The 22,914-nt window shown below is 36.8% G+C and overlaps 1 protein-coding gene across 7 annotated transcripts; it reads right to left on the reverse strand.

Annotated features, from left to right (window-relative positions):
• Nucleotides 1–8,954: 8,954 nt before the first annotated feature.
• LOC125649815 (neuropeptide Y receptor type 2-like) lies at nucleotides 8,955–22,506 on the reverse strand. 7 transcript variants are annotated; one of them, XM_048877617.2, is made up of 3 exons: nucleotides 22,351–22,506; nucleotides 20,766–20,830; nucleotides 8,955–12,378 (listed from the first exon to the last, which is right to left on the reverse strand). In XM_048877617.2, the coding sequence occupies exon 3, from the start codon at nucleotides 12,347–12,349 to the stop codon at nucleotides 11,132–11,134; it is 1,218 nt and encodes a 405-aa protein (XP_048733574.2). In that variant the 5' UTR covers nucleotides 12,350–12,378; nucleotides 20,766–20,830; nucleotides 22,351–22,506; the 3' UTR covers nucleotides 8,955–11,131. The 7 variants fall into 7 exon arrangements, with proteins under 7 accessions (XP_048733574.2, XP_056021130.1, XP_048733576.2 ...); XM_056165155.1 differs by having other exon boundaries at nucleotides 20,658–20,830; XM_048877619.2 differs by having other exon boundaries at nucleotides 21,645–22,410.
• Between the last annotated feature and the right edge of the window lie 408 nt (nucleotides 22,507–22,914).

Below are 22,914 nucleotides of genomic sequence, written 5' to 3' on the forward strand. Positions count from 1 at the left end.
CATATTGCTACTTCGATGTCCAGTGCGTTTGACCTTTTGACCCCAAAATCGATAGGGAACATCTTCATCCCATGGGTAGTCCATAGGTATGATATGGTGACTGTAGGTGGAAAGGATAACGCTTTAGAGCCCGGAAACCATATTGCTACTTCGATGTCCAGTGCGCTTGACCTTTGGAATCCAAAATCGATAGGGAACATCTTCATCCCATGGGTAGTCCATATGTATGATATGGTGACTGTAGGTGGAAAGGATAACGCTTTAGAGCCCGGAAACCATATTGCTACTTCAATGTCCCGTGCGCTTGACCTTTGATCTTTTGACCCCAAAATCGATAGGGAACATCTTCATCCCATGGGTAGTCCATATATATGATATGGTGACGGTAGGTGGAAAGGATAATGCTTTAGAGCCCGGAAACCATTGCATCTACAGACGGACGGACGAACAGCCCGATTCCAGTATTCCCCCTCCCCACAACTTGTTGCGGGGGGGGGGGGGTATAATTATAAAACTAAAATACACTTATAGGAGTAGAAAAATAGAAGATATATTGGATGAAGCAGAAACTGTAATATCACGCAGATTTAGAACTTTTTGATTAATCAATCCTTCCGCCACAAAATATAGTCCCTGCCAAACCCTTTCAAAATTTGAATTGACACTGGATAGGGTTCAGTAATAGATATGTAATATGTTTGCACCAATGGGTTCAGTATTGAACCAGTAAATACTTAGTTGTAGCATCCTGCGCTGTTGTGCTAAAATGCTCATGAGCTAACTTCCTCCATCGATGCTGCCCTGTGCAGAAGCAAAATTGTAAAAGCTAATTGACAACATTGGGCATTTGTTTTATACGCCCGTCGAAGACGGGGCGTAGTAAGGTATGGCGTCGTCCGTTTGTCTGTCCGGACCTTGTGGGTAGGATACAGACCGAACCGTAAGCTCCAGGATTTTACAACTTGGTACATTTGATCACCATGGTGAAAGGAAGATGCCTTTTGTTTTTCAAGGTCAAAGGTGAAGGTCGTAGTATCACTTACTAGGAAAATCTTGTGGGCAGGATACAAACCGAACCGTAAGCTCCAAGATATTGCAACTTGGTACATTTGATCACCATGATGAGAGGAATATGCCTATTATTTTTCCAGGTAATAGGTCAAAGGTCAATGTCGTAGTATTACTTAGAAGGAAAACCTTGTAGGCAGGATACAAACCCAACCGAAAGCTGCAGGATATTTCAACTTAGTACATTTGATCACCATGATGAGAGGAAGATGCCAATTGTTTTTCCATGTAATAGGTCAAGGTCGCAGTGTCACTTAGTTGGAAAACCTTGTAAGCAGAATACAAACCGAACCGTAAGCTTCAGGATATTGAAACTTGGTACATTTGATCACCATGATGAGAGAAAGATACCTACTGTTTTCAAGATCAAGGTCACAGTATAACTTAGTAGGAAAACCTTGTAGGCAGGATACAAACCGAACTGTTGGGGCTAGGACCGTCAAACTTTGTACACATACACTTTATGTCAAGTGGAGGATGCCTATTGTTTCTTAAGGTCATAGTAGCAGGATGCAGATCAATTCGTTGGGGGCTAGGACCATCAAACTTGGTACACATACACCTTGTGCCAAGTGAAAATATTACATAGACAGTACATGATTTGTCTTGTTTTTTCGATCCAAAGGAAGTATGTCACACCCTGATGATTGCTAATACAACCTGAAGCCAAGTTCTACAAATCATGGTGTAAGAAAAACACCCTATTATAGCTTTACACAGGCGTATTATGTACCGTTGGCGGTACTCTTGTTGAACATAGAAGAATTCGACATGATTTAATCAACCTGAAGAAAATTGATGTTTAATGTGTTAAAAGATTATGAATGATTAAATAACATTTTGAATACAAGTCCGTTTCTGCATCGGTGAATAAACTTGACTGAAATACTAAGTAGTTAGGGAAGACACATTTTCTTATAAAATCCACAAGATTTTTCATATTAGCCTGCATTAAAGGGACTGATTCACGATTTCCCCCAAAATTTTGTTTTTCACTTTTAATGATCAAAATCTACTGTCTAAAGTGTATTGAAAGATTTCACATGAAAATTAAGGTTATACATTATCACAGAAGCTCATTTTAGAAAGTTTATTACTTGTTTTGTAAACAAAGATTGTGGTATGCAATTGTTTACGAAATTTTCAAAAGAAATGGATATCGATCTAAGTTTATTATATCTTTTACATTTCAAGCATTTTTGGGGTAAAATGTGTCATCTAAAAGTTAAAATTTGTGACTATGCAAAATTAAGATGTATTATATTACAAAATCAATATTTCACTTGTTTGTTTGTTTACATAAAAAGACTCGAATCTTTGTTTACATAACTCAGATTTAAGGCTAAAATATTGCATTCATTCTTGCATTCAGAAGGTCAAAATTTTGGCTGTCAACAGAAAATTAGTTATATTGTTAATGATTAGCATCAAAAATGAAAAATATTTTTATCAAAAATCGTGAACCAGTCCCTATGAAATGAAATAATTTAACAAAATGTCCATCTTAATATAGATAAAGATAGTTTATTGCCAAATAATGGGCCCCTAGGGGCATAAGCATAAATATTACCATATTTAGGACTTTTGTTGATGCTAGTTTTATCTTATATCGACCTATCGAACTGGTTTAATTTGTTGCGGGGGTTAGGGGGTTGGGTTGAATTCTAATTGTATCAGTCAAATTCGACTAGATATAAAACAAATTAGTATCGAGTCTTGTTTGTTTTTAGTAGTAATAAAACTTATCATCTATCTTGTATATGAAAATGTTTTTCAGGTTATTTTAGTTTCCTAAAGAGATAAGGAGAGAAGACAATGGAGAACGCAGGTAGAGATGTTAAATTCTGTTTCTGTAATTTGTTAAATTCGGTTGCTGTATTTTCATTCCAGTACGGAAACTGTCTTTGAATCACTACTGTTTTGTGAACACTGCAAGGTTAACTGAGATACAGAACAACACCGATTCTTGACGTAGTTTGCTATCACCGTGGAAATTAGGACGTCACAATCGACACGGACAATTGCAACTCTTATTATAGTCTCTACAATAAGAGTTTGCAATTGTCCGTCCAATATGCAACAGCTGTCTCTTATTAAGAGAACAAATCTTCACTAGAAACGCTAAGAAACGAAACGTGAAATTCTGATAGGAATCTCATTGTCCGTCTGTCTGTCCGTCCTTCTGTCTCTTGTTCTAATTGTGTATCTAATAAAGTGCACATTCGACTGTCCTCTGTCTTGTTCTCCTCGACAACTACGGTCATGTTATTAAAATGATTAACAGGCTTTTAGTGTTTGTATTCACATTATACACATATGCGTATTCACTTTCGTATACGCATATATATACATTTTAATTTAATTTTTTTTATTGTCTCCACTCCACTTAATGTAGACTTTTTAAAAGTTTCTTTTCAACTCTTCAACTCAATTCTTTAAAAGAAAAAAATCCTGGCCTAAAATACAATACGTGAAGATGCTTTCATTTTGATTCGACAATTGGTAAAATTGTTCTAAAGAAGTTTCCCATCAGTTTGATTTATATTCTTATATGAACTTTGAACCATATTCGCAACATATTGTGAAAAAATTTGAATGTACACTTCACGAGGATGCTTACATATTGATTTGACAAATTGCATCTTTGTTGATCTTACGATTTAAAAACCTATTTAATTTTTTTCTTCCGCCCCCCCCCCCCCTCCTCATTTTTTAAATTTATTCCTATGTAAATCCCAGTTGTGGCCCTATCGAATATACTTGAATCTTTATTCTTATCTAAGGAAACGTTTGTACTAATCTTGGCCTTTCTGGTTAGCAGTTTTCCCCATCCTTTTCCCAAGTATGTATTGTGGCAAGTTTGGTTGAATTTCGACTAGTGATTCTGGAGAAGTGTCAAATTCTGTCTGTTTGTCTGGCAAAGCGCTCTATATCAAAATGTGCATATTTAATCATTTACTCTCTCTCTCTCTCTCTCTCTCTCTCTCTCTCTCAGAGTTCTTGTTGCTAATCTACTAATCTATAGCTACGCATTCATTATTCAAATCGATTTCCATCATACTCCAAATCTCCAAACATTTGACTCCAAATGGCAGATCCTTTTCATCTTTGAATTAAATATCTTGGAAGAGCGCGCAATTATAATATCGTATAAGTAACACATTAGGTTGCTGTGAATGTACTCTTCATCAAAACAGATAAGCTTTGTGCCATACCGTACATTCTCCATGGTTATTGCATTCTATACATGTATCTTTAAATATGATATTTACTTAAATTTGATTCTCTCTCTCTCTCTCTCTCTCTCAATGACCCCATGCTGCTAATCTATAGCTACGCATTCATTATTCAAATCGATTTCCATCATACTCATAATCTCCAAACATTTGCCTTCGAAATGGCGAATCCTTTCATCTGTGTGAAGATTTGTGATGATGGGGTGCTTCATCTGTGTGAAGATTTGTGATGATGGGGTGCTGCATTTGTGTGAAGATTTGTGATGATGGAGTGCTTCATCTGTGTGAAGATTTGTGATGATGGAGTGCTTCATCTGTGTGAAGATTTGTGATGATGGAGTGCTTCATCTGTGTGAAGATTTGTGATGATGGGGTGCTTCATCTGTGTGAAGATTTGTGATGATAGGGTGCTTCATCTGTGTGAAGATTTGTGATGATGCACGAGAAGTCTTGCGCGAATTAATCTTTGGACTTTTGACCCCAATTTTAATACAGCATATCATACTCTTGGGGGGAGTCTGCAAGCGTATGGGATGTTACGACAGAACGCAAAATTATTCAAATAGATTCCGGAAACCATTTTGATACGCCCCGTAATCATAAGGAACGTATAGTGAGGCAGCGATAGTCTATTGCCCCATCTGTTTTCGGCACCGTAATTTCCTGGTCTCTGATGCTCACTTGAATTCAGAGACATGCTGTGTACTTAAAGTTTCCGTATGGAACACTACCAATCATGAATGACTTGTTTTGCAGTTCACACACAAAGTCATTTACCTGAAATTAGTTTTTATAGGGCTAGCCTATCTGTTCGTTCAATTTCATAGCACTATCTAGCACGAAGAAGCCGCTACGATCTGTGTAATAGCGGATCAAAGATCTGTTTTTAATCAGATTGATTACATTTAAACAGTACTTAAAAGTATCGTCACATGTTACTCGTGATTAGACAAGAAGCCTGTGGTCTTTAAGATCAAAGGTCAAGGTCAATTTTATAGGCAAAAAACAAGATAGAAACAGTACTAATAAGGCTAGAATAATCAAACCTTATATATATATATATATATATTATAATTCAAACACGATAGATGTGCATCTGTCTGCGTCATGTAGGTCAGATAAAAAAAAGGCAAGAATAATCAAACTTGGAAGACATAATAACTCCAATGATTATAAGAAGCCTTTTGGTTTTCGAGGTCAAAGGTCAATTTTACCCGTGTAATTTCATAAGACCAAAGCAAAGTAGCAACATCTAATTGTACGTGGACCGATTCGAATGTTCCCTAAACGCCCCCCCCCCCCTTTATTTATAAAGTGGTTTCCATTGTGATTCAGCCCAACCAATCCGCTTTTGTAGTATGTACCTATGGTGTCAATATCGTTCCAGTTTTCTCATTTATTACGAGATTTACAGGTTATCTAAATATTGACCAATCAAAATTGAACGCGCGTTGTGTAAGTGATTTTGATTAAGCTAATTAGTTCTACAGAGGCTTTAAAGCATTTACACTGGTTACCTGTGCATTTTTGGATCAAGTTTAAAGTTGCATGTGTTGTTTTTAAATGTCTCAATGATAGCGAAAGCCCAGCATACTTAAGAGAAGTGCAGAGCCTTCGAACATCACCATACAACATTAGCTCCCTAAACAATGACGCAAAACACTAAATGTCCCTTCAGTCAAACGCAAAACATTTGCTTCGAGGTCATTTGCCATGTCGGGACCTATCGTGTGGAATGAACTTCCAACAAACATTAGAGCAATCAGCAATTATAATATTTTCAAGCGCCAGCTTAAATCGTTGTATTATATCAGTGCTTTCAACTAACTTATCATTCCTTCATGGACATTGCTATGTTGACAATTAGTCAATATTAATGTTTTAAACTTGTGTATCTTTTAATGTACAGCGCCATTGATTGCATTTTTGTTTGTAAAATTGTGCGCGTTTATAAATTTTAATAATAATAGTAGATACTCCAAACACATACATGTATCTGTCAAATAAATTTCAAAATATATATATATATATATATATATATATATATATATATATATATCAACAACGCCTGATGAAAGAGGGTAAAGATTATAATGGTCGCACATACCTATATTGTTGATAGCATTCATATTGTAAACCTATATCAAAAACTTCATTTCATTTTTGTCTCTGATTAGTATCAAAATGAGAGAGAAAAGGTCACGCATGTGCATATACACGCACGTACAGCACTTTGGTTGATATTTTTCAACAGTCAAGGTATATGTCTACCCACGGTGTAAGTTTCTTAATGTTTGTAAGCAAGTTATACAGTAATTTTAAAATCGTCCAATCAGATTTCAGCACACATGCATGCACGTGTTGACCAGTAATTTTGAAGATAACAAATTGTAAGGACACAAAACATCGACTTCAAAAGATTTTAAAAGATTTTAATTACTATCAGAAACATCAAGGTCCTTCAGGAAATTAACCTTTAATAGAGAATGCACATGAGTATTAGCAATATGTTGTGAATATCATCCCATTCCCATTATTCACAAGAGTGCTATATACGTTTTATTATTATCCAATAACAATGAAGCGCACGTGCATATTAGTGATTTTGATCATGTCAATCGATTAAGGGTCTCAATGTATACCTACATTGTAAATCTCATATGTTTTGATGTTTTAATGTTAATACTGGTACACCTATTATTTAAATCCTTTCATCAGTGTATGCACTTTTGCAGGCAGTGAAGTTTTAAGAACACATATTGTTTTATACTGTTGCTGAACATTAAAATTTACAATTGTAGCTTATATATTCAGAACAGAATTTTTTTTCTAGATTCCATAGCCCATGGTAGTAGTGATACCTTTTCACTAGTATTCAGGTGACCGATAAGGCCTGTGGGCCTCTTGTTGCGATTTTCTATATATGATCTACATGTATATATGATCTTTAATTTCGACACCTTTTTTGGAACATGCAAATTTTTTTTACCAATATCTTAGACCCTATGCTTTTAACAAAATCTTCCTCGGACTAATTATTCCGTGGGGATCCGGGGTTATAGATCCTTAGTACCTCTTGCTTGTCATAAGAGGCGACTAAATGGGGCGGTCCCTAAAAACCAACGCCTTGTGTCACAGCAGGTGTGGCACGATAAAGATCCCCCCTGCTCAAGGGCCGTAAGCTCCGAGCATTGGTCCAATTTTGCAGCTCTTCACCAGCAATAATGACGTCTCCATATTTGTGAAAAAATCTCGAGACGTTAAACATCATTTAATCATTGATCGGACTAATTAAATAATTATTAAATACTCTTAGATATCGGAGAAAGTGCCAAAAGAACACTATAAAAGCGATTTCGTTTTATCCAGTGAATGGTGTATCTGAATGCTAAGCCTTTTTATACGCCCGTCTTTAGACAGGACGTATTATGGTACAGCGATGTCTGTACGTCCGTCCGTCCGTTCGGGGTTTTCTCTTTATAATTTCATTTCGCTTTCACATATCATGCTGAAACTTGCTGTGTAGCTTCTTTGTGGGTCTCGCTGGATCATACTGCAATTTTTATTCATTTCGACCTTTTTACCAGGAGTTTTGCCCCTTTATTTGGAAATAATTATTATATGGAGGGTACATAATTTGTCCACCCTACTCCTCCCAGTTTTCAAGTGAGAGCCTTCTTATTTTGTGGAGTGTTTGTATGGGTATTGAAGATGTGCATATGTGGGATGGATTTTGATTTTCTGCAATTTTTGAGAAAATTACAGGTTGTTGAACTTAGTCTATTTAGAAATTAATATTCTATGAAGGGTACATAATTTGTCTGCCCAACTCCTCCAACAGTTTTCAAGTGAGGACCTTCTTATTTTGTGGAGTGTTTGTATAGGTACTGAAGATGTGCATCTGGGGAAGGATTTTGATTTTCTTCCATTTTTGAAAAAAATTGCAGGTTGTTGAACTTGGTCCATTTTGAGGAAATCTCCATTTTTAAGCTAAGACCCTTGGTTCATATGAAAGTTTGTCACAGCCTCATGATGGCTGATACTACCTGAAGCAAAGTCATACAAGTTATAGCACAAGAAAAACACCCATGTAAGCATTTCACGGGCGTATTATATACCGTTTGCGGTACTCTTGTTTATAACTGCTGCATTTCTAAATATTCACGTATTGGACGGGTGTGATTTGCGGTCTAAGTTTTGCTCTCTTATATTGCGGAATGTAAACCGTTTGTCGTCTTAGCTTCTCTCTCAGTTGTCAAGCTAGGCCCTTATCAGTTCCCACTTTGTCTAGGTATTAAAAATACGTGCACGTTGCTATAATTGTATTTACGTTCATAATTGCTGGTTGTTGAACTTGGTCAACTGGAGGTTTTATACACACAATCACACTTCATCAACGTCCAACAACTTTCACCCTCCCACCCCATATCCTCACATCAATGAATGTGACGAAACACAACTCTCAAGTGAAGGGAGCCTATTGGTCGCGAAACCATCGCCTGCTTCCGGTCGCTGAGACCTTGACCGAGTAATCATACACACAATAGACAATATTATTTCACCTCTTTAAACGCGGCATCATCCACTTGAACATCTCACCTAAAACAATGTACAGTGAAAAGGCTAGCCATCAGTAGGAAACACAGTTCGGATGCTTAATATTTATTCAACTAAGCAATGATGTGAAACTTAATATTTAACACATTATATACAAAATTATACAATCAATACAATCAGAAAGCTCCTATCCATTTCACTCGGCAACGACCTTTAACCCGTGTTATTATGAATACTGATTAAGAAACTAACAACCGTATACAGGAATTTCAAAGAAAAGTTACTTTCAAATTCCCATGGAATTTGTAATCTCATCTTAAATAAGTGTTATTTAATAGGTGCTCCAAATGTTTAGAGAAGGAAATCTCGTAGTCAAATATAACACAACTGACACAATGGAGGAAAATATGCCCTATATTCTCGCCAGCACTGCATTTTGTACTTAAATGTACAATTAACAACTTTTACATACGGCCCTATCGTGTCTACACAACATTCTATAGTGTTGTGTCTCTAATTCACCTGTCAAAATTAGAACAAATGAAAATGTTTCTACCCTCTGTGTCAACTTTTAACACATTAAATGAAAACATAAGTGAGAATTCATGATACAAATGGCAAAAGTCATGTGTTAAAACTCCCGTGTAACAATGTGATAAATCAAGATGTGTCAACTGAATGCAGAAAGAAGTCTCGTTAAGTGTTACAATTAATCCATCAATTAGACAGATGGCCGACTTATCGAGTAAGATGTTTCCTGCCTCTTGCACAGTGCTTTATCGGCACTTACACTGAAGTTCAATACCAACAGAACACTTAACAATACTGCAAGGACACTGACTTTAGAACACTGCCAGGGACACCGAATGTCAAGGACACCAATAAAGGCATTGTTGCACAACCGAGGCATCTTCACGCATTTTGGATTAATGGTTTTGCATCTTGACTTCAACAAATGTCCAAAATTCGTCAAGAATCCTCAGACTTTATAATAGGAAAGGATTTAAAATCAAAGTGACAACAAAGACAGCGTCTTCAGCAAAAGATCACAACCCATAAGTCGTCCAAATTTTCTCGGATAAATCTGCCAAGTTCGCAGTAGCAAATTATTGCCCACCATTTCCCATAGGAATTAGTTTTCAGAGGTCTATTTTCGTCTGATAGGCGAGTCACCTATAATAAAGATTTTCCTGAAGTCTGCATGCAGACTTCAGAAAGATCTTCGTCATGGGTGATTCTCACCTATCAGGTGAAAATAAACCAATATAAATTTCCTTGAGAATATAACAAAAAGTCAGAAAGTTTTCCGAAACGAATATATCCAGCAGGTATTCTATCACTGTGAATCGGCGTGGCTGGTACATTCATCTTTAACTTTTACTGAAATCGAAGATATCACGTGCCATAGAAAGTCCTGTAATCTATTTCATATTCTGAAAAATTTCAAGTCCACAACTCCGCAAGGACAAAACCGATCAATCTGAAATTGAAAGGGGACTTCTACCTTATTCAAGTATGTGTAAAATTTATTTTCAAAAATCGCATCCAGCAAACTAAGTTATCGCGTGCAACTGAAACAAACTGACGGACGGGCGGAAGGACAGGGATTCGCCGCATGTTGTGGCCCTAATTATCAAACGATGGTATATTAGACGGCAACTTGGAATTTCCTGCGAAGTAAAAGAGCGGTGGGTGCCGATTTGGCAGATTAATCCGAGAACGTGTTACTAACTTGTATTAATACTGGTAAAATTCAATAAAGTGAATGGCAGTTACACCCACCAAGCAGTATACTGTAGCATCATGCAGTCTCTCTGTTCGTATCAATTGTTGAATCAACAAGTAATATTTCCGAAAGAAGAAACTAATTGAGCACATTTTTGGAATAACAAAAATAAAGCTGTTCTCGCACCAATTAGAAGAACTTGTAAATAATCGTAGCTTCTGTGTCACCAGTATTGTCCAAATATCAAATTATATTCACCTACACAAAGGAAATGTATGTAAGTAATACAATATAAATCTTACGTGAACCTCAAAACAAATAACAAAGAGGATTCCTTTACAAGAAATAGACATACTACAGCAAGACTTGAGCATTTACATATGAGGTATTCCGATTTAAGGCATGACGTAATATCATACAGTATTCATTACGAGGTGTGACTATATACAGAATTAAAACCCGATGACAACAATTACAGAATAATTGATTAAAACTGTTGAGCAAGGCATATACACAGTTTCCATTGTACATGTATACCGACATTCTAAATATTTGATGACGGCATTCGTTCGACGATGTCGTCGTACGGTAACACTACAATCGCGTCCTCTTCAGATGCTTCCGGTCCCGGGTGTTTAATAAAAATATCCTTGACGCCTAGGTTGTTATTGAATTGTTCGTCATCACTTCCGGTAAACTTTTCAATGCTGGACATATTGAGGGGTGCCTCCACAACATCAAGGTCCGTAACATTGGTACTGTTGCTGTCTGCGCTGCGCTGCTTTCTATACACACGCTTTGGCGACTGGGAGTTTTGACAGCTTGTACAGTTTATGACCTCACTAAAACTTCTGCTAAAGTAATGAGAAAATTTGTTATATATTATTGGTCTTGCTGCCAAGTCCACTAACGAAACGCATTCCATTATTTTGTCTACTTTGCCAAAGTTTAAATACTTTTCTAACTCGTCCTGATATTCTAACATTTCCGAGGGGGGCGTTTCGGTGATTATTTCCTCCACTCTTCGAGATTTATAAAACGAAATCATACGAGTAATTTCGTACGGCAGTTTGAACACTGCCCAAGTCAGAATTAATAACGTCACCATTCTGGACAGACGACGCTCCCTTCGCGAGTAACTCTCGGCGAAGAACTTTTTCGAAAAGTAGTGCGTTAAGAAATAAACCACACCGATGACAAGTATGGGCAAACCATACGAAAACGTTAGTCGCAACCATTGGTTTCGTTCTGTGGCCGTTTCTAGGTCTGTATCCACCTCGACACACACACCCATACTCGTAGAAGATGTATTAATCCCGGGGATATTCATCAGGAGAATCACTACCCAAATAATCAGGGAACCTATTATGGCGTGTTTTACATACGAACGCACATGCATTCTGTCATTCAGTAAAATACAACGGATTACACTCAGTCCTACTAAATGACAGGCCGCTACGTACATGCTGACGTCACTCAGATAGGATACTGTTTTGCACCAATCCACAGTTAGGAGATCGCCGTTCTTTGTCCAAATAATAACAAAATAAGGCACCTCAAAGATAGCGCGAACCATGTCCGCTGCCGCCAGGCCACCAATGGCTATATACATAGGGATTTTGGGATATTTGAAAAAGATGAGTGTTCTGATAACAAGCATGTTTCCCACAATGCAAATGACACCAACGATAACGACGATGACGCATCGTATGATGACAACAATGTCTTTTTTCTCCGAGTCGAGCTCCATGCCTGCATCCATTGTGATAGAAGAACTCCCTCACCTTATCTCTGAAATGTAAAAGAGAGCGTTTATATAGTAAGTCCCCTACATCAATCGATATCTCGCAGAACGATTTCCATTGGACAAGACCTTATACATGAATTGTACTACTACTACAGTGTGATCTGACGTTGTTATTTCACCACTGGGTAGATGGTTATGTTCAACAACGCCTGCTGGAGGAACGTGATTTCAAAAGCGCTTTATACACACCCCTTCACTTACTTTAAGAAATTTTTGCAAAAAATGAATTCATTAATTTCTTTTCGGACATCAACTTTATTTTGTACTTTAACTTCAACCAATTATATGTGAAAGGAATAAACCTGACATAAATAATCACATAGTTAACAAATTTATTCAGACAGTCTCCCAAAATAACTACTGAGGTATAATAATCGTCTGCATGTTTCTTCTAATATTCAAAACGGTTTGTTTTTGTTGTGAGCAGATTTACGTACCTGACTGAACGTAAATCGCTCAATCTTTGCTATCAGTGTGATTTATGTTATGAACATATATGTAATTTGTTAACGTTCTTTGAAAGAGATAAAAGAATGCTAGTATTTTAAGCATTTCAAAAATTCAAAGTTCCAATGTTTACTTAAAATAAAGAAATTTTCAAAATTCCATCGTAACTTTCCAGATTTTCTATTTTTGAGAGAAAAAAAACCCTGTTATACCAGGGTATAAATTACACGTGCTTTATAATTTCATATTCTCATAGTTAAACAATTACTTCGGAAAACTTTCTCGTGTAAACAATATTATTTCATTTCATAAACACCAAGCTATTTATTAGCTTACTATGGTAACTAGAAAACAGACCAATCAGAAAGGACCTGCAGTGAATATATCAGCGCTCTACCACGGAACCACGTGGATCTAGTCGGGTAGTGAATCAGCATAATTGTACATCCACCCTTAATTTTTATCTGGACTCGGAAGATATCTCGTGGCATAGAAAGTGCTGCCATCTAATTATCAGTAAAAAAAAAAATATTCCCATAACTCCGTAACGACAAAACCGATGATATTTGTTCATGTAGGTTTAAAGTACATGCATAGATTAAAACTGGACTCCTTGTACGGTTTCATACAATTTCAAATGCAAACTTTTTGAATTAATTCAATCATCGTATTGGAACTTTTTAGGTGAGGAGATTCTACAAAATCTTGAACAACGTACGTCACTGTTCGCGAAACACTCTACGAGGCCAGTTCGCGCAAACACCGTAAATTACGAAAAAATGACTGCGTGCTTGGGACTGTGGGTTTTTATTTTATTTAAATTCTAACAATTCATGATAAGTATTCAAAACACATACATATCTACTGCAAAATAAAAATAAGAGTACCGCAAACAGTACAGCATACGCCCGTCGGACAGTGATGACAAAATTTCAGTGCAATATCTGTAATCGTAATAAGAAAAAGTCCAGGAAAGTATTTGATCGACTTTTAACCCTAAAAAAGTAGGTCATGATGCACCAATTAATCTAAAATGCAAACTGAATCTGTATTTCTCTGAGGGATAGTTCGTGACTACAATTCAGGGCAATACCTGTATTCATAACGAAACAAAATCTTGAAAACTGTTTGACCTACTTTTAGCCCTAAAGTAGGCCACGGTGCACCAATCCAGCTGAAATGCAAACTCGCTCTTAAACTTCTTGAGGGAGAAATTGTGACCAAATTTCAAGGCTGTAAATGAAGTGACGTGGCGTGTAGTTGCCGTTTTTAACTCGTTTTCTTTAATAAATAGAGGATCTTGAACGAGTGTTTATGGCATATGAAATGAGTTGCCGGTTTAAATATTTCCGATCCTTGGCGAGAAAAATATTTAAACTCGGAAACGCTAAAGAACCGTCACTGCTCAATAGCCGTAAGCAGCGAGCATAGGCCTAAATTTGAAGCCCCTCACTGGTCTTAGTGACATCTCCACATGAGTGAACAATTCTCGAGAGGGACTTTAAACAACAATCAATCAATCAACATGTGACTGACCAACATGATTTGCATAGTTATTAACCATATCGTATTTCGGAACCCACGTTATGAACCCAGAAATAGTACCGTTGTTTATGAACCCGGAAATACCGTTGTGTGATATAAGGTGATTATCACTCATACAGAAAGATTACAAAAGCGGTAGTGTTCCTTATATAATTCTAAGAATCAGAAAATGGCGTTTAATTACTGTTGTGTCGTGACATCAAATATAAGTTCTTATGCCTGTAAAAAGTGTAATGAATTCATTTTTTATGAAAACGTGCAAAAAACAACAACAAAAAAACCCAAAAAAAATCCACCAACAACAGGACACTAGCCTTGTTTACATAGCAAAGAATTGTGAGCTCGATATCCCCATGTACCGCGACAACTGACATTCATTTTTTTGCTGACCTTAGTTAAGCATTTTTTAAACTTTAAAAATGGAAAAATAGAATTTGAAATTTTTCAGCCCAAATCGTGTTCATGCTCCCGGGATAGCAAAATTCAGGAGAAAACTTTTCCAGAAAATCAGCACGCGACAATTTTATCATAATGTGTGTTAAATGCCTTACAACTAGCAAGCTGTATAACCTATCACATTAACTGAAAAGAATGATAGGACTGCAAATGTCACTGATTGAACCAGAATGGCGTCACAGGCATACATACATTATCATTTTGTGCAAGATAAAATATATTGTGGTGTTCAGCATTCGATATAAACACAACACAATTCTAAAAAGATATACATGTATATTGGGTTTACAAGTTCAGAAAAACACGCTCCCAACTACGTCAAATAATGCACGTGTGCACGTTCTTTTTAAGGCTTATTCAGACATCTGGTGGTGTTTTGTTTTTATTATATGACCTAACATGTCTGAAAAATCATATCACGTGATTGTAAAATTACATAACATACCGGCATATAAAACTGAGACGGAGTAGAACTTTCCCTATTGAGCTTGGGAAGTCAGACCAAATTAAACAATCGTACACAAGGCCATACTGGTTATCCAATAATATTACCCTTCGGTTTTTTTTTTTTATAAAAAAAGAATTTATGGGAAAAAAGAAAGAAGAAAAGTGCCAAATTTCATTTAGATTTAAAAGTTTGAGCACCGACCATGGAAGCTTAGAAATTAGTGGAGTATGGCGGAAAACATCAATCAATCAATCACAAACAAGAGGTCCCTGGTCGCACGGTCAACCTAACAAGTAATGACTGTTCCTTAGTCCAGCGCTCGGCATTAGAAAGGGAAAGTCGCGGGTGTTTCGAATATGGAGGTTCAGTGGCACGGTAGACGTCAAATTGTTTATGGCGGATAAAAACGGTGGTTTGTAACCGAGAAAAATATTTTAAAATAATTTTACCTCCCGCTCGGGCCCCGCCCTGGTTCCAGGGGTAGCGGTTAGAACAAACTTTCTTCCTTTCATTTGGAGGCTTTCACGCATCTTCAGTTTACATGGAACCTTTCGCAAAAGTTTTGACTTTCCTGGTTAGGAAATGTTAAGAGATATTTTATGGTTTTCGAGAAGGTGTGGAAGTTTACAAAAATACGGACAAACTGGTTCAGTTGAGCTTTTGCCTCAGGGAAACTAAATTCAAGGAAGGAAAGAGATATGTCGTGTTAGGTAGAGCGTGAGAAAAATTCAGATTCAGAAGATGAAGACATCTGACCATGATTGAGAGTGAATGTTACAGTTTTTCTCCTAAAGATTGAGGAGACAGGAATCCCAGATAGGCATTCGGTTTCAGTTATCTGTAATTAGTGACAGAATATATCACGCACGCAGTTATTCGGTCAGAGTCGTAAACTCTCAAAATGTGTGCATTACAGCGGTTGATATTCTTACTTCCTATTCAATATACGATACGTATGCTGTGCCCAATCTTCGCTAGCCATGGTAGTTCGGTCCACTCTCCCAGCGAGCGGCGGGAACTGAAAACCCTTGACTAGCGAAGATGGCCGTATCCAGTGTTTGTTCATATTCTGAAAGTCAACAAAGTGTACAAACTACGACATTGTTACTTTTCATGGTAAATTGTAGTTTTCTTTGACAACAAAATGTGAAATCATCCGCACAAAACTGCAGAAAAAAAGATGAAAATAAAAACAGTTTGGCAGCCGAATCCTTTATCATATCGTCGTTAGGTATCTGGTAGGATCTGTATTGTATATTTCGATATGTTTCTGTGCTCCGTATGGTTGTGGAGATAAGGTGTAAGTTACATAACGCAATACCAATTTAAATATTCTCATCAGTTAAAAGTGGTAGGCTTCTTATCCCCAGGAGAGTGGTGATAAACTAGGTCAGAAATCAGGGCAGCTCAGATTCTCCACGGTTCAATCTGCTCTATACTAACTTTCCCTTGCCGAGAATAATCGATATGACATTATTCAGGGCAAATGTTTTGCTCTGAACAAAGAAGTTTACAAAATTCAGACCATAAACTCAACGGGACATGAAGTGTTCTGACTCGTTCAAAATGGCAGATCAGATTTCAGGTTGTATCTGATCATCTCAAGTGCTCATGTTCTTAAAATTCGTTTTAGACACATTTTACTCAAAATTAAATATACTTGAACACTGAAAGCAAATTTAAATTTTACTGCGTGTTATAGCATTTAATTATTTCGCGACACGGGATTTTATTGTACTACGTACTCTTGGAAATGGACATAAAGTGAATAAAACGTTTACAATAATGTAGGTGACCAATAGATGCTGTTTAAACGTTGCACAAGATGACAAGTACTGGTATATAACCCTGATTCGTATTAACGGATGTTAAATTCGCTGATAATTTCGAATGAAATTCATTGAATATACATGAATAATATTAGACAGAGTAAAGTCATAATTTGTACAAACAAGTATTTCCGTAATATATCAATGGCTGAAGCATGAGAAGAACGGCATCCCTTTTCAGAGTAAAAATATCTCCACAATTCTAAAGCATGTGTACCATAGCTGAGTTTATTGTATTCCATAATGAGTAAGCTCACAATAATACAGCTTGTCACCATCAGCCAACACTGTATATATTTATACTTTCCTGTGTTCTACCATACATCACCAGCCAACCAGACTGTCCGTTCAGTATATGTATCAAAGCCTCCTTGACCCGTCTGTGCATTCCAACACGCACGCATGGTATCTCCCTCACACAGATATATATATATATATATATATATATATATATATATATATATATATCCACACACACATATATACCCACCCTGTTTTCCAACAACGATCGCAATATCCTGGCAATATCCATACGAATTTCTTCCATTACTAACGAATGATAAAGTGCACCTCCACCAGATACAATTGATACCAGAGATACATGTATATCATTATTACAGTACTCCAAACTTGTCTAAATCTGATAGCCCGGTCGTCGCTGATTGATTACAATAATTAAAGTAATACATTATCTTGCCCTTATCTTATTTTCCGGTTTCTAAACTTAAATACATGTCATGGACATTCATGACAACGCAGTAAAACATTCTGCCAAAAACCGCACATAATTTAAAGGGTTTTTTCTTACCTGAATTGCAAACTAAACAATGCTATATTCAAAATGGCACATGGAGTTTAAAATACACAACATATAACCAGTTCATCAGGAGGTTCACTGTTTGTCCATCATGATCGAAGCTTGATATTCTCGATAATTTAAAAATATCCTTCCCAAACCGCATGTTGTGACTCCTAGATTAAACTGCTTACCGACCTAGATATGAACACAATGTATATCCCCCAAGGTCACTTAGCAGCTAAATATAACTACAGCTCGCTGGCGATCACTATAGTCACCCCGAAGCTGTACATACGCCCGATATTGTCAAGTACTCCCTCCCGTTCTCTCCAAAACTTGCAAACAAGTTAATTATCATCTAATTACCGTTGGCAATCGTTCTCTTGACCTCATTTGAATACCGTATAACTTGTATACCGGTATGTTTTCTAGAACAACTGTATAACACACCACATTCGTTTATTAAGAATGGACAGGTTAATAATAACTCACAAAACCCAAACATTGAACACCAAATATTAAAACATATTTCATTTCAAAAAGCATAAATTGGAGTCAGTTTCGTAGAGGTCGCTGTTGTCAGAATGAGGTCAATCTTTTGTGTCTGTACTTTGTTTCACGTCCCATTCGAAAACTGTTCACTCATATAGAGAGGGTACGGATGTTCCGTTCATCAACAGTCATTTTCTCACTCAGAGAAAGTTTTGACTGTCAACATTTATGTCGCTCTCGGTTTCGTTTGCTCCCGAGAAATTTATGATTGTCAAACATTCTTAGCAATTATGTCACTCTGTCACTACTTTATTTTCCATTTCATATGCAAGGGCAGTTATATGCATCGTCAAAATTTTGGCACCATAAAGATTTAATTTTTCTTTGTAAAACAACTGCTATATGACAGTTGACATTTCCGTGTATTTTTGTCGCCATGCACCACGCTGTAAACGTGTCAGAGCGAAGCCTATTGTAACAAACCAAACTCTGCAATTCAAAACATTGGCCAGAAGTCCCGTGGGGATTCGGGTTAGAATAGGTCCTCAGTACCCTTTCATTGTCGTGAGAGGCGACTAAATGCGGTCCTTCCGATGAAACCGCAAAAACTGAGGCCCCGCGGCACAGGACAGGTGTGGCACGATAAAGACCCCTTCCTGCTCAATGGTCGTAAGCGCCCTGCATAGGCCTAAACTTTGCAGTCCTGCACCAGCAATGGTGACGTCTCCATATGAGTGAAAATTCTCGAGCGTCCCGCTCAATATACAACCAACCAACCATTGGCCCCAAAAGGAAATCTCAACCAGAGGGCGCTGTGTAAGCTTCACTTCTCCTTGTCGTCTTACTGACAAGAAATAATCTTGTAAAACAATTAAATAACAGATTCGCAATGTTTGTTCCTTAATTTTCATATAAAGAACATGCCAATCGACATTTTGTTTGTGTAAGTAATATTTACTACGATATCTATAATATTATATAACATGAGATTAGTTTACATTGAGATTCCTTGGATATGATACGAAAGTTGAAAGTGAAGCTCACACCACTTGGTACGGATTGTACACAGACCTAACCTAAGTTTGACCTAGCTGCAGTGTAAAGACGTGTCATTAATTAAGGTATTCAATGTATAATTACCATATTTCATATCTAATAAATGGATGGTGGGATATTTGCAATCATGGTATCATTTTGAAGGGTTCATCAAATAAATAAAACCCACGGTAGGAATTTTCAAAATTTTGTTTACTGCTTGATATATTTCACCTAGAATTTAACATTGAAGTATATGGGAAAAGCACCTTTTATTACAATATTTTAAAAACAAATTATATATTCATACTAATATCTTGGGTAGAAAGTTACATACACTTTCTTTTTATGAAAATATGAAATAAAATTAATCATTGACCACACACAGTTTTAGAAAATGAGATTTTTTCTTATTTTTACAAAGGGCAGACAACTCTTCCAAAAAGTCTTAAGTGCAAACAGGTCAGCTTCTAATCATTTACCAGTCATGTGAATTTCATCTGCTTCACTTTCATCATTATTTAACAATAAAGTTTTATGTTCATCTAAATCCTTCAAAATTGTTCATTATCCTTTCATTATACATGGAATACCTTAAGACATATCTGATATACTTGTGCGTGCGTTATTCCCTATAACAAGACAAAAACTAGAGGTCTCCTAATGAAACAGATACCACTGAGAGGCTAATTAACTATTACTAGAAAGAAAGAGGACCAAGAGGAAGCTACACTCCAAAACAACAAATCCGAAATAATGAGGTTGTCACTGCAACAGGAAATATGTGGTGGACGGAAGAACGGAGACATTTTGCGACCTTGACCTTTGATATAGTGACCCAAAATCACTATGAATCTTACTTTGTTATATAACCACATCAGTGTTGACTGTAACGACCACAAACAAGATTTTTCTCCTGATATCCGGAAGCCAGGACCCTCAGCCATATCGACTCTGGGGAAGCTTCATTTAAAATAAAAATATATAAATGACAGCTTCCGTTTTAGTTCGCGTTAACACACGGAAACAATTCTAAATCGGAATTGACTTTCGATTGGTGAAGGACGTAGTGAACAAACACAATACGCATGTAAATCACCATGTAACATATGTAGCCTCTTTCAACAGTGAGCGAGATAACATTGGTAACTGGTTGTACGCATATCCTTTTAAGCATGGATTAGTAACCCATGTTGGTGACTACTGGCCTACCTTAAACCGGGCCCAGCTTATTCCAAACATTCGTATATTTTCAGCGAAATAAAAAGTCGAACAAAATAAAATCACTACAGTTCCAAATGTTACACGTTGTTGACTCACCAATGTTAACGACTGAATGATCTGTGACTGACTTCTGAAATCATCCCGCGGTGAAGGCTACTGACCTAGAAATAATTTGATAATTTTCATTCAAGAGTGAAGATATTTTGATTCAGCTTCAATAAAAGGAGACACACGAGTTGGAGATTATAAATGGCTCCGGTAGCAATGTAACAAAAAACCCAACAAAACATTGTTCAGCTCTTTTGATTAAAAAAAGCAAAGCCAAGTAAATGTACTGGAAATTTCAATAGGGTAGTGTCAGTTCCAAAATTAACATACATTAAAATTTGAAATTCTTTATTTTAAGTAAATGTAAATCAAAAATTGCATACTCGCTGTAAATTGCTCTAGCTGATCAATGTTTTGGCAAAGAATATATTTAATATGGTAATTTCCATTCTATTTATGTATGGATATCACATTCCGTGAAGTCAATCATTAATACACCTCTACAATGACCTTCACGTTTCCATATCTAGCTTCTGATAAAACTATGGATTTGTAACTCCGGGGGAAATAGTTATCAGTCAAAATTTTCAGGATATTTTAGGATAACATTCTATTGTTAAATGTGTTCAAGAAACTCCAGAAATTGGCACACGATGAGATAACAGTCCACTCTCACAACACCATGGAAACAGTGATAATCCACGATATGAATTGTATAATTGTGCCTTGTGGTATAGATTAACTGCTGGGCTGTGTGAATTTCAACTACCCCTAATTGTTAAAAATCTTAAATGCACGGAAAAGACGGATTCGGAGAGAATGAGATTGTTTCAAGTTGTAAATCTGATACCCCGAGTAAAATTATATAAAATATCGCTTTCAAGCTCCAGTTCCTAGGTAAATAATCCGAGCGGACAAACAACTGACCATGAACTTCAGGCAGTGGTCGGTAGTCCTCAAGTTAATCTCACTGTAAACATTAGACCACTTGAGACCAAGGACCGTTCAGCAGGTAAAACTCTACAGGTGTTGCATCGATTCGAAGCATGTGCATGCCTCCGCCGATACAAAAAAAAAAGATGAAATAATTGTTTTCACTTGTTATCAGTTACATAAATTTTTTGACGAAAGTTGACACTTCTCCTAAGAGTGTACATGTAACATCAAGATACAATATTCGGTGAAGAAGACTGGCGTCTAACCAAGAAAGAAAAACATACATGTAATTTAACCTTCTCCATACAATCAGAACAGCTTGCCGACATCTCCCTGGCCGACTGCCACTGGACAATTGATCGACCCATGTGTTTCCCGTCGCGATGACCTATTTCACGGACTCGAATTACATACATGTGTTTCGAAGATCATAGATTGTCCAGCAAATAATTGACACATGACAACACATGTCCGTTAATTTACATATATTGTGGTTCATGATTTAAATATAAACAAAGCCGCATAATGCGCATTACGAAATGTCATCAGCTGATTTATATGGGTATGTGGATGGAAACGAAGGTATATCACTTCTGTATACCGACAGGCTTTTAGACCACATTTCACAACTTGTGCGTTATGAAGCAACACATATGACTGTTTTAAAACACAATCTGTAACTGTTATATTCACTTACCTTCTACAAAGGTTACAATCTTTTGTTCACCTCCTCGACAGCCGTGGAGAAAACACCGGCTCGTGTTTACACTATTTTTGTGCACAAAATCAGGTCAACCTAGATTTCCGCGCAAGCGCATACTATCCGTGCTTCATTGCATCCTATAGCTCAAGGAGATTAATTTTATAGCATGTGGAATGCGGTCGACAATTACATGTAATGGTGATAAAAAATAAATCGGTAAAGCAGTAAACTTTAAAAAAACAAAACACCCAACCAAACCAAACCTGTGGGGATCGCAACTACGACACACGGTAGTACATGTACCAGTTATTATTAGGATAGACAGTCTCTTAAACCTCAGGGGCTTCTTATCCAACTATATATTGAGAATATAATAGATATGAAACCCCTGCGCTTTAACTATATACATGTGACCCGTCCTTGTAATATACTATACCTGTGTATTTTGATGCACAGGTATGCCCCATACACAATTTTATCGGTGTGGCTGTTTTATCCCTTGTTGCTGTACCAATCATGTATGGGTTTTTTTTGTGATGCCTAAACACACCTGCTTCG

The sequence above is a fragment of the Ostrea edulis genome, chromosome 5, assembly GCF_947568905.1.
Source record: "Ostrea edulis chromosome 5, xbOstEdul1.1, whole genome shotgun sequence".
NCBI lineage: Eukaryota > Metazoa > Mollusca > Bivalvia > Ostreida > Ostreidae > Ostrea > Ostrea edulis.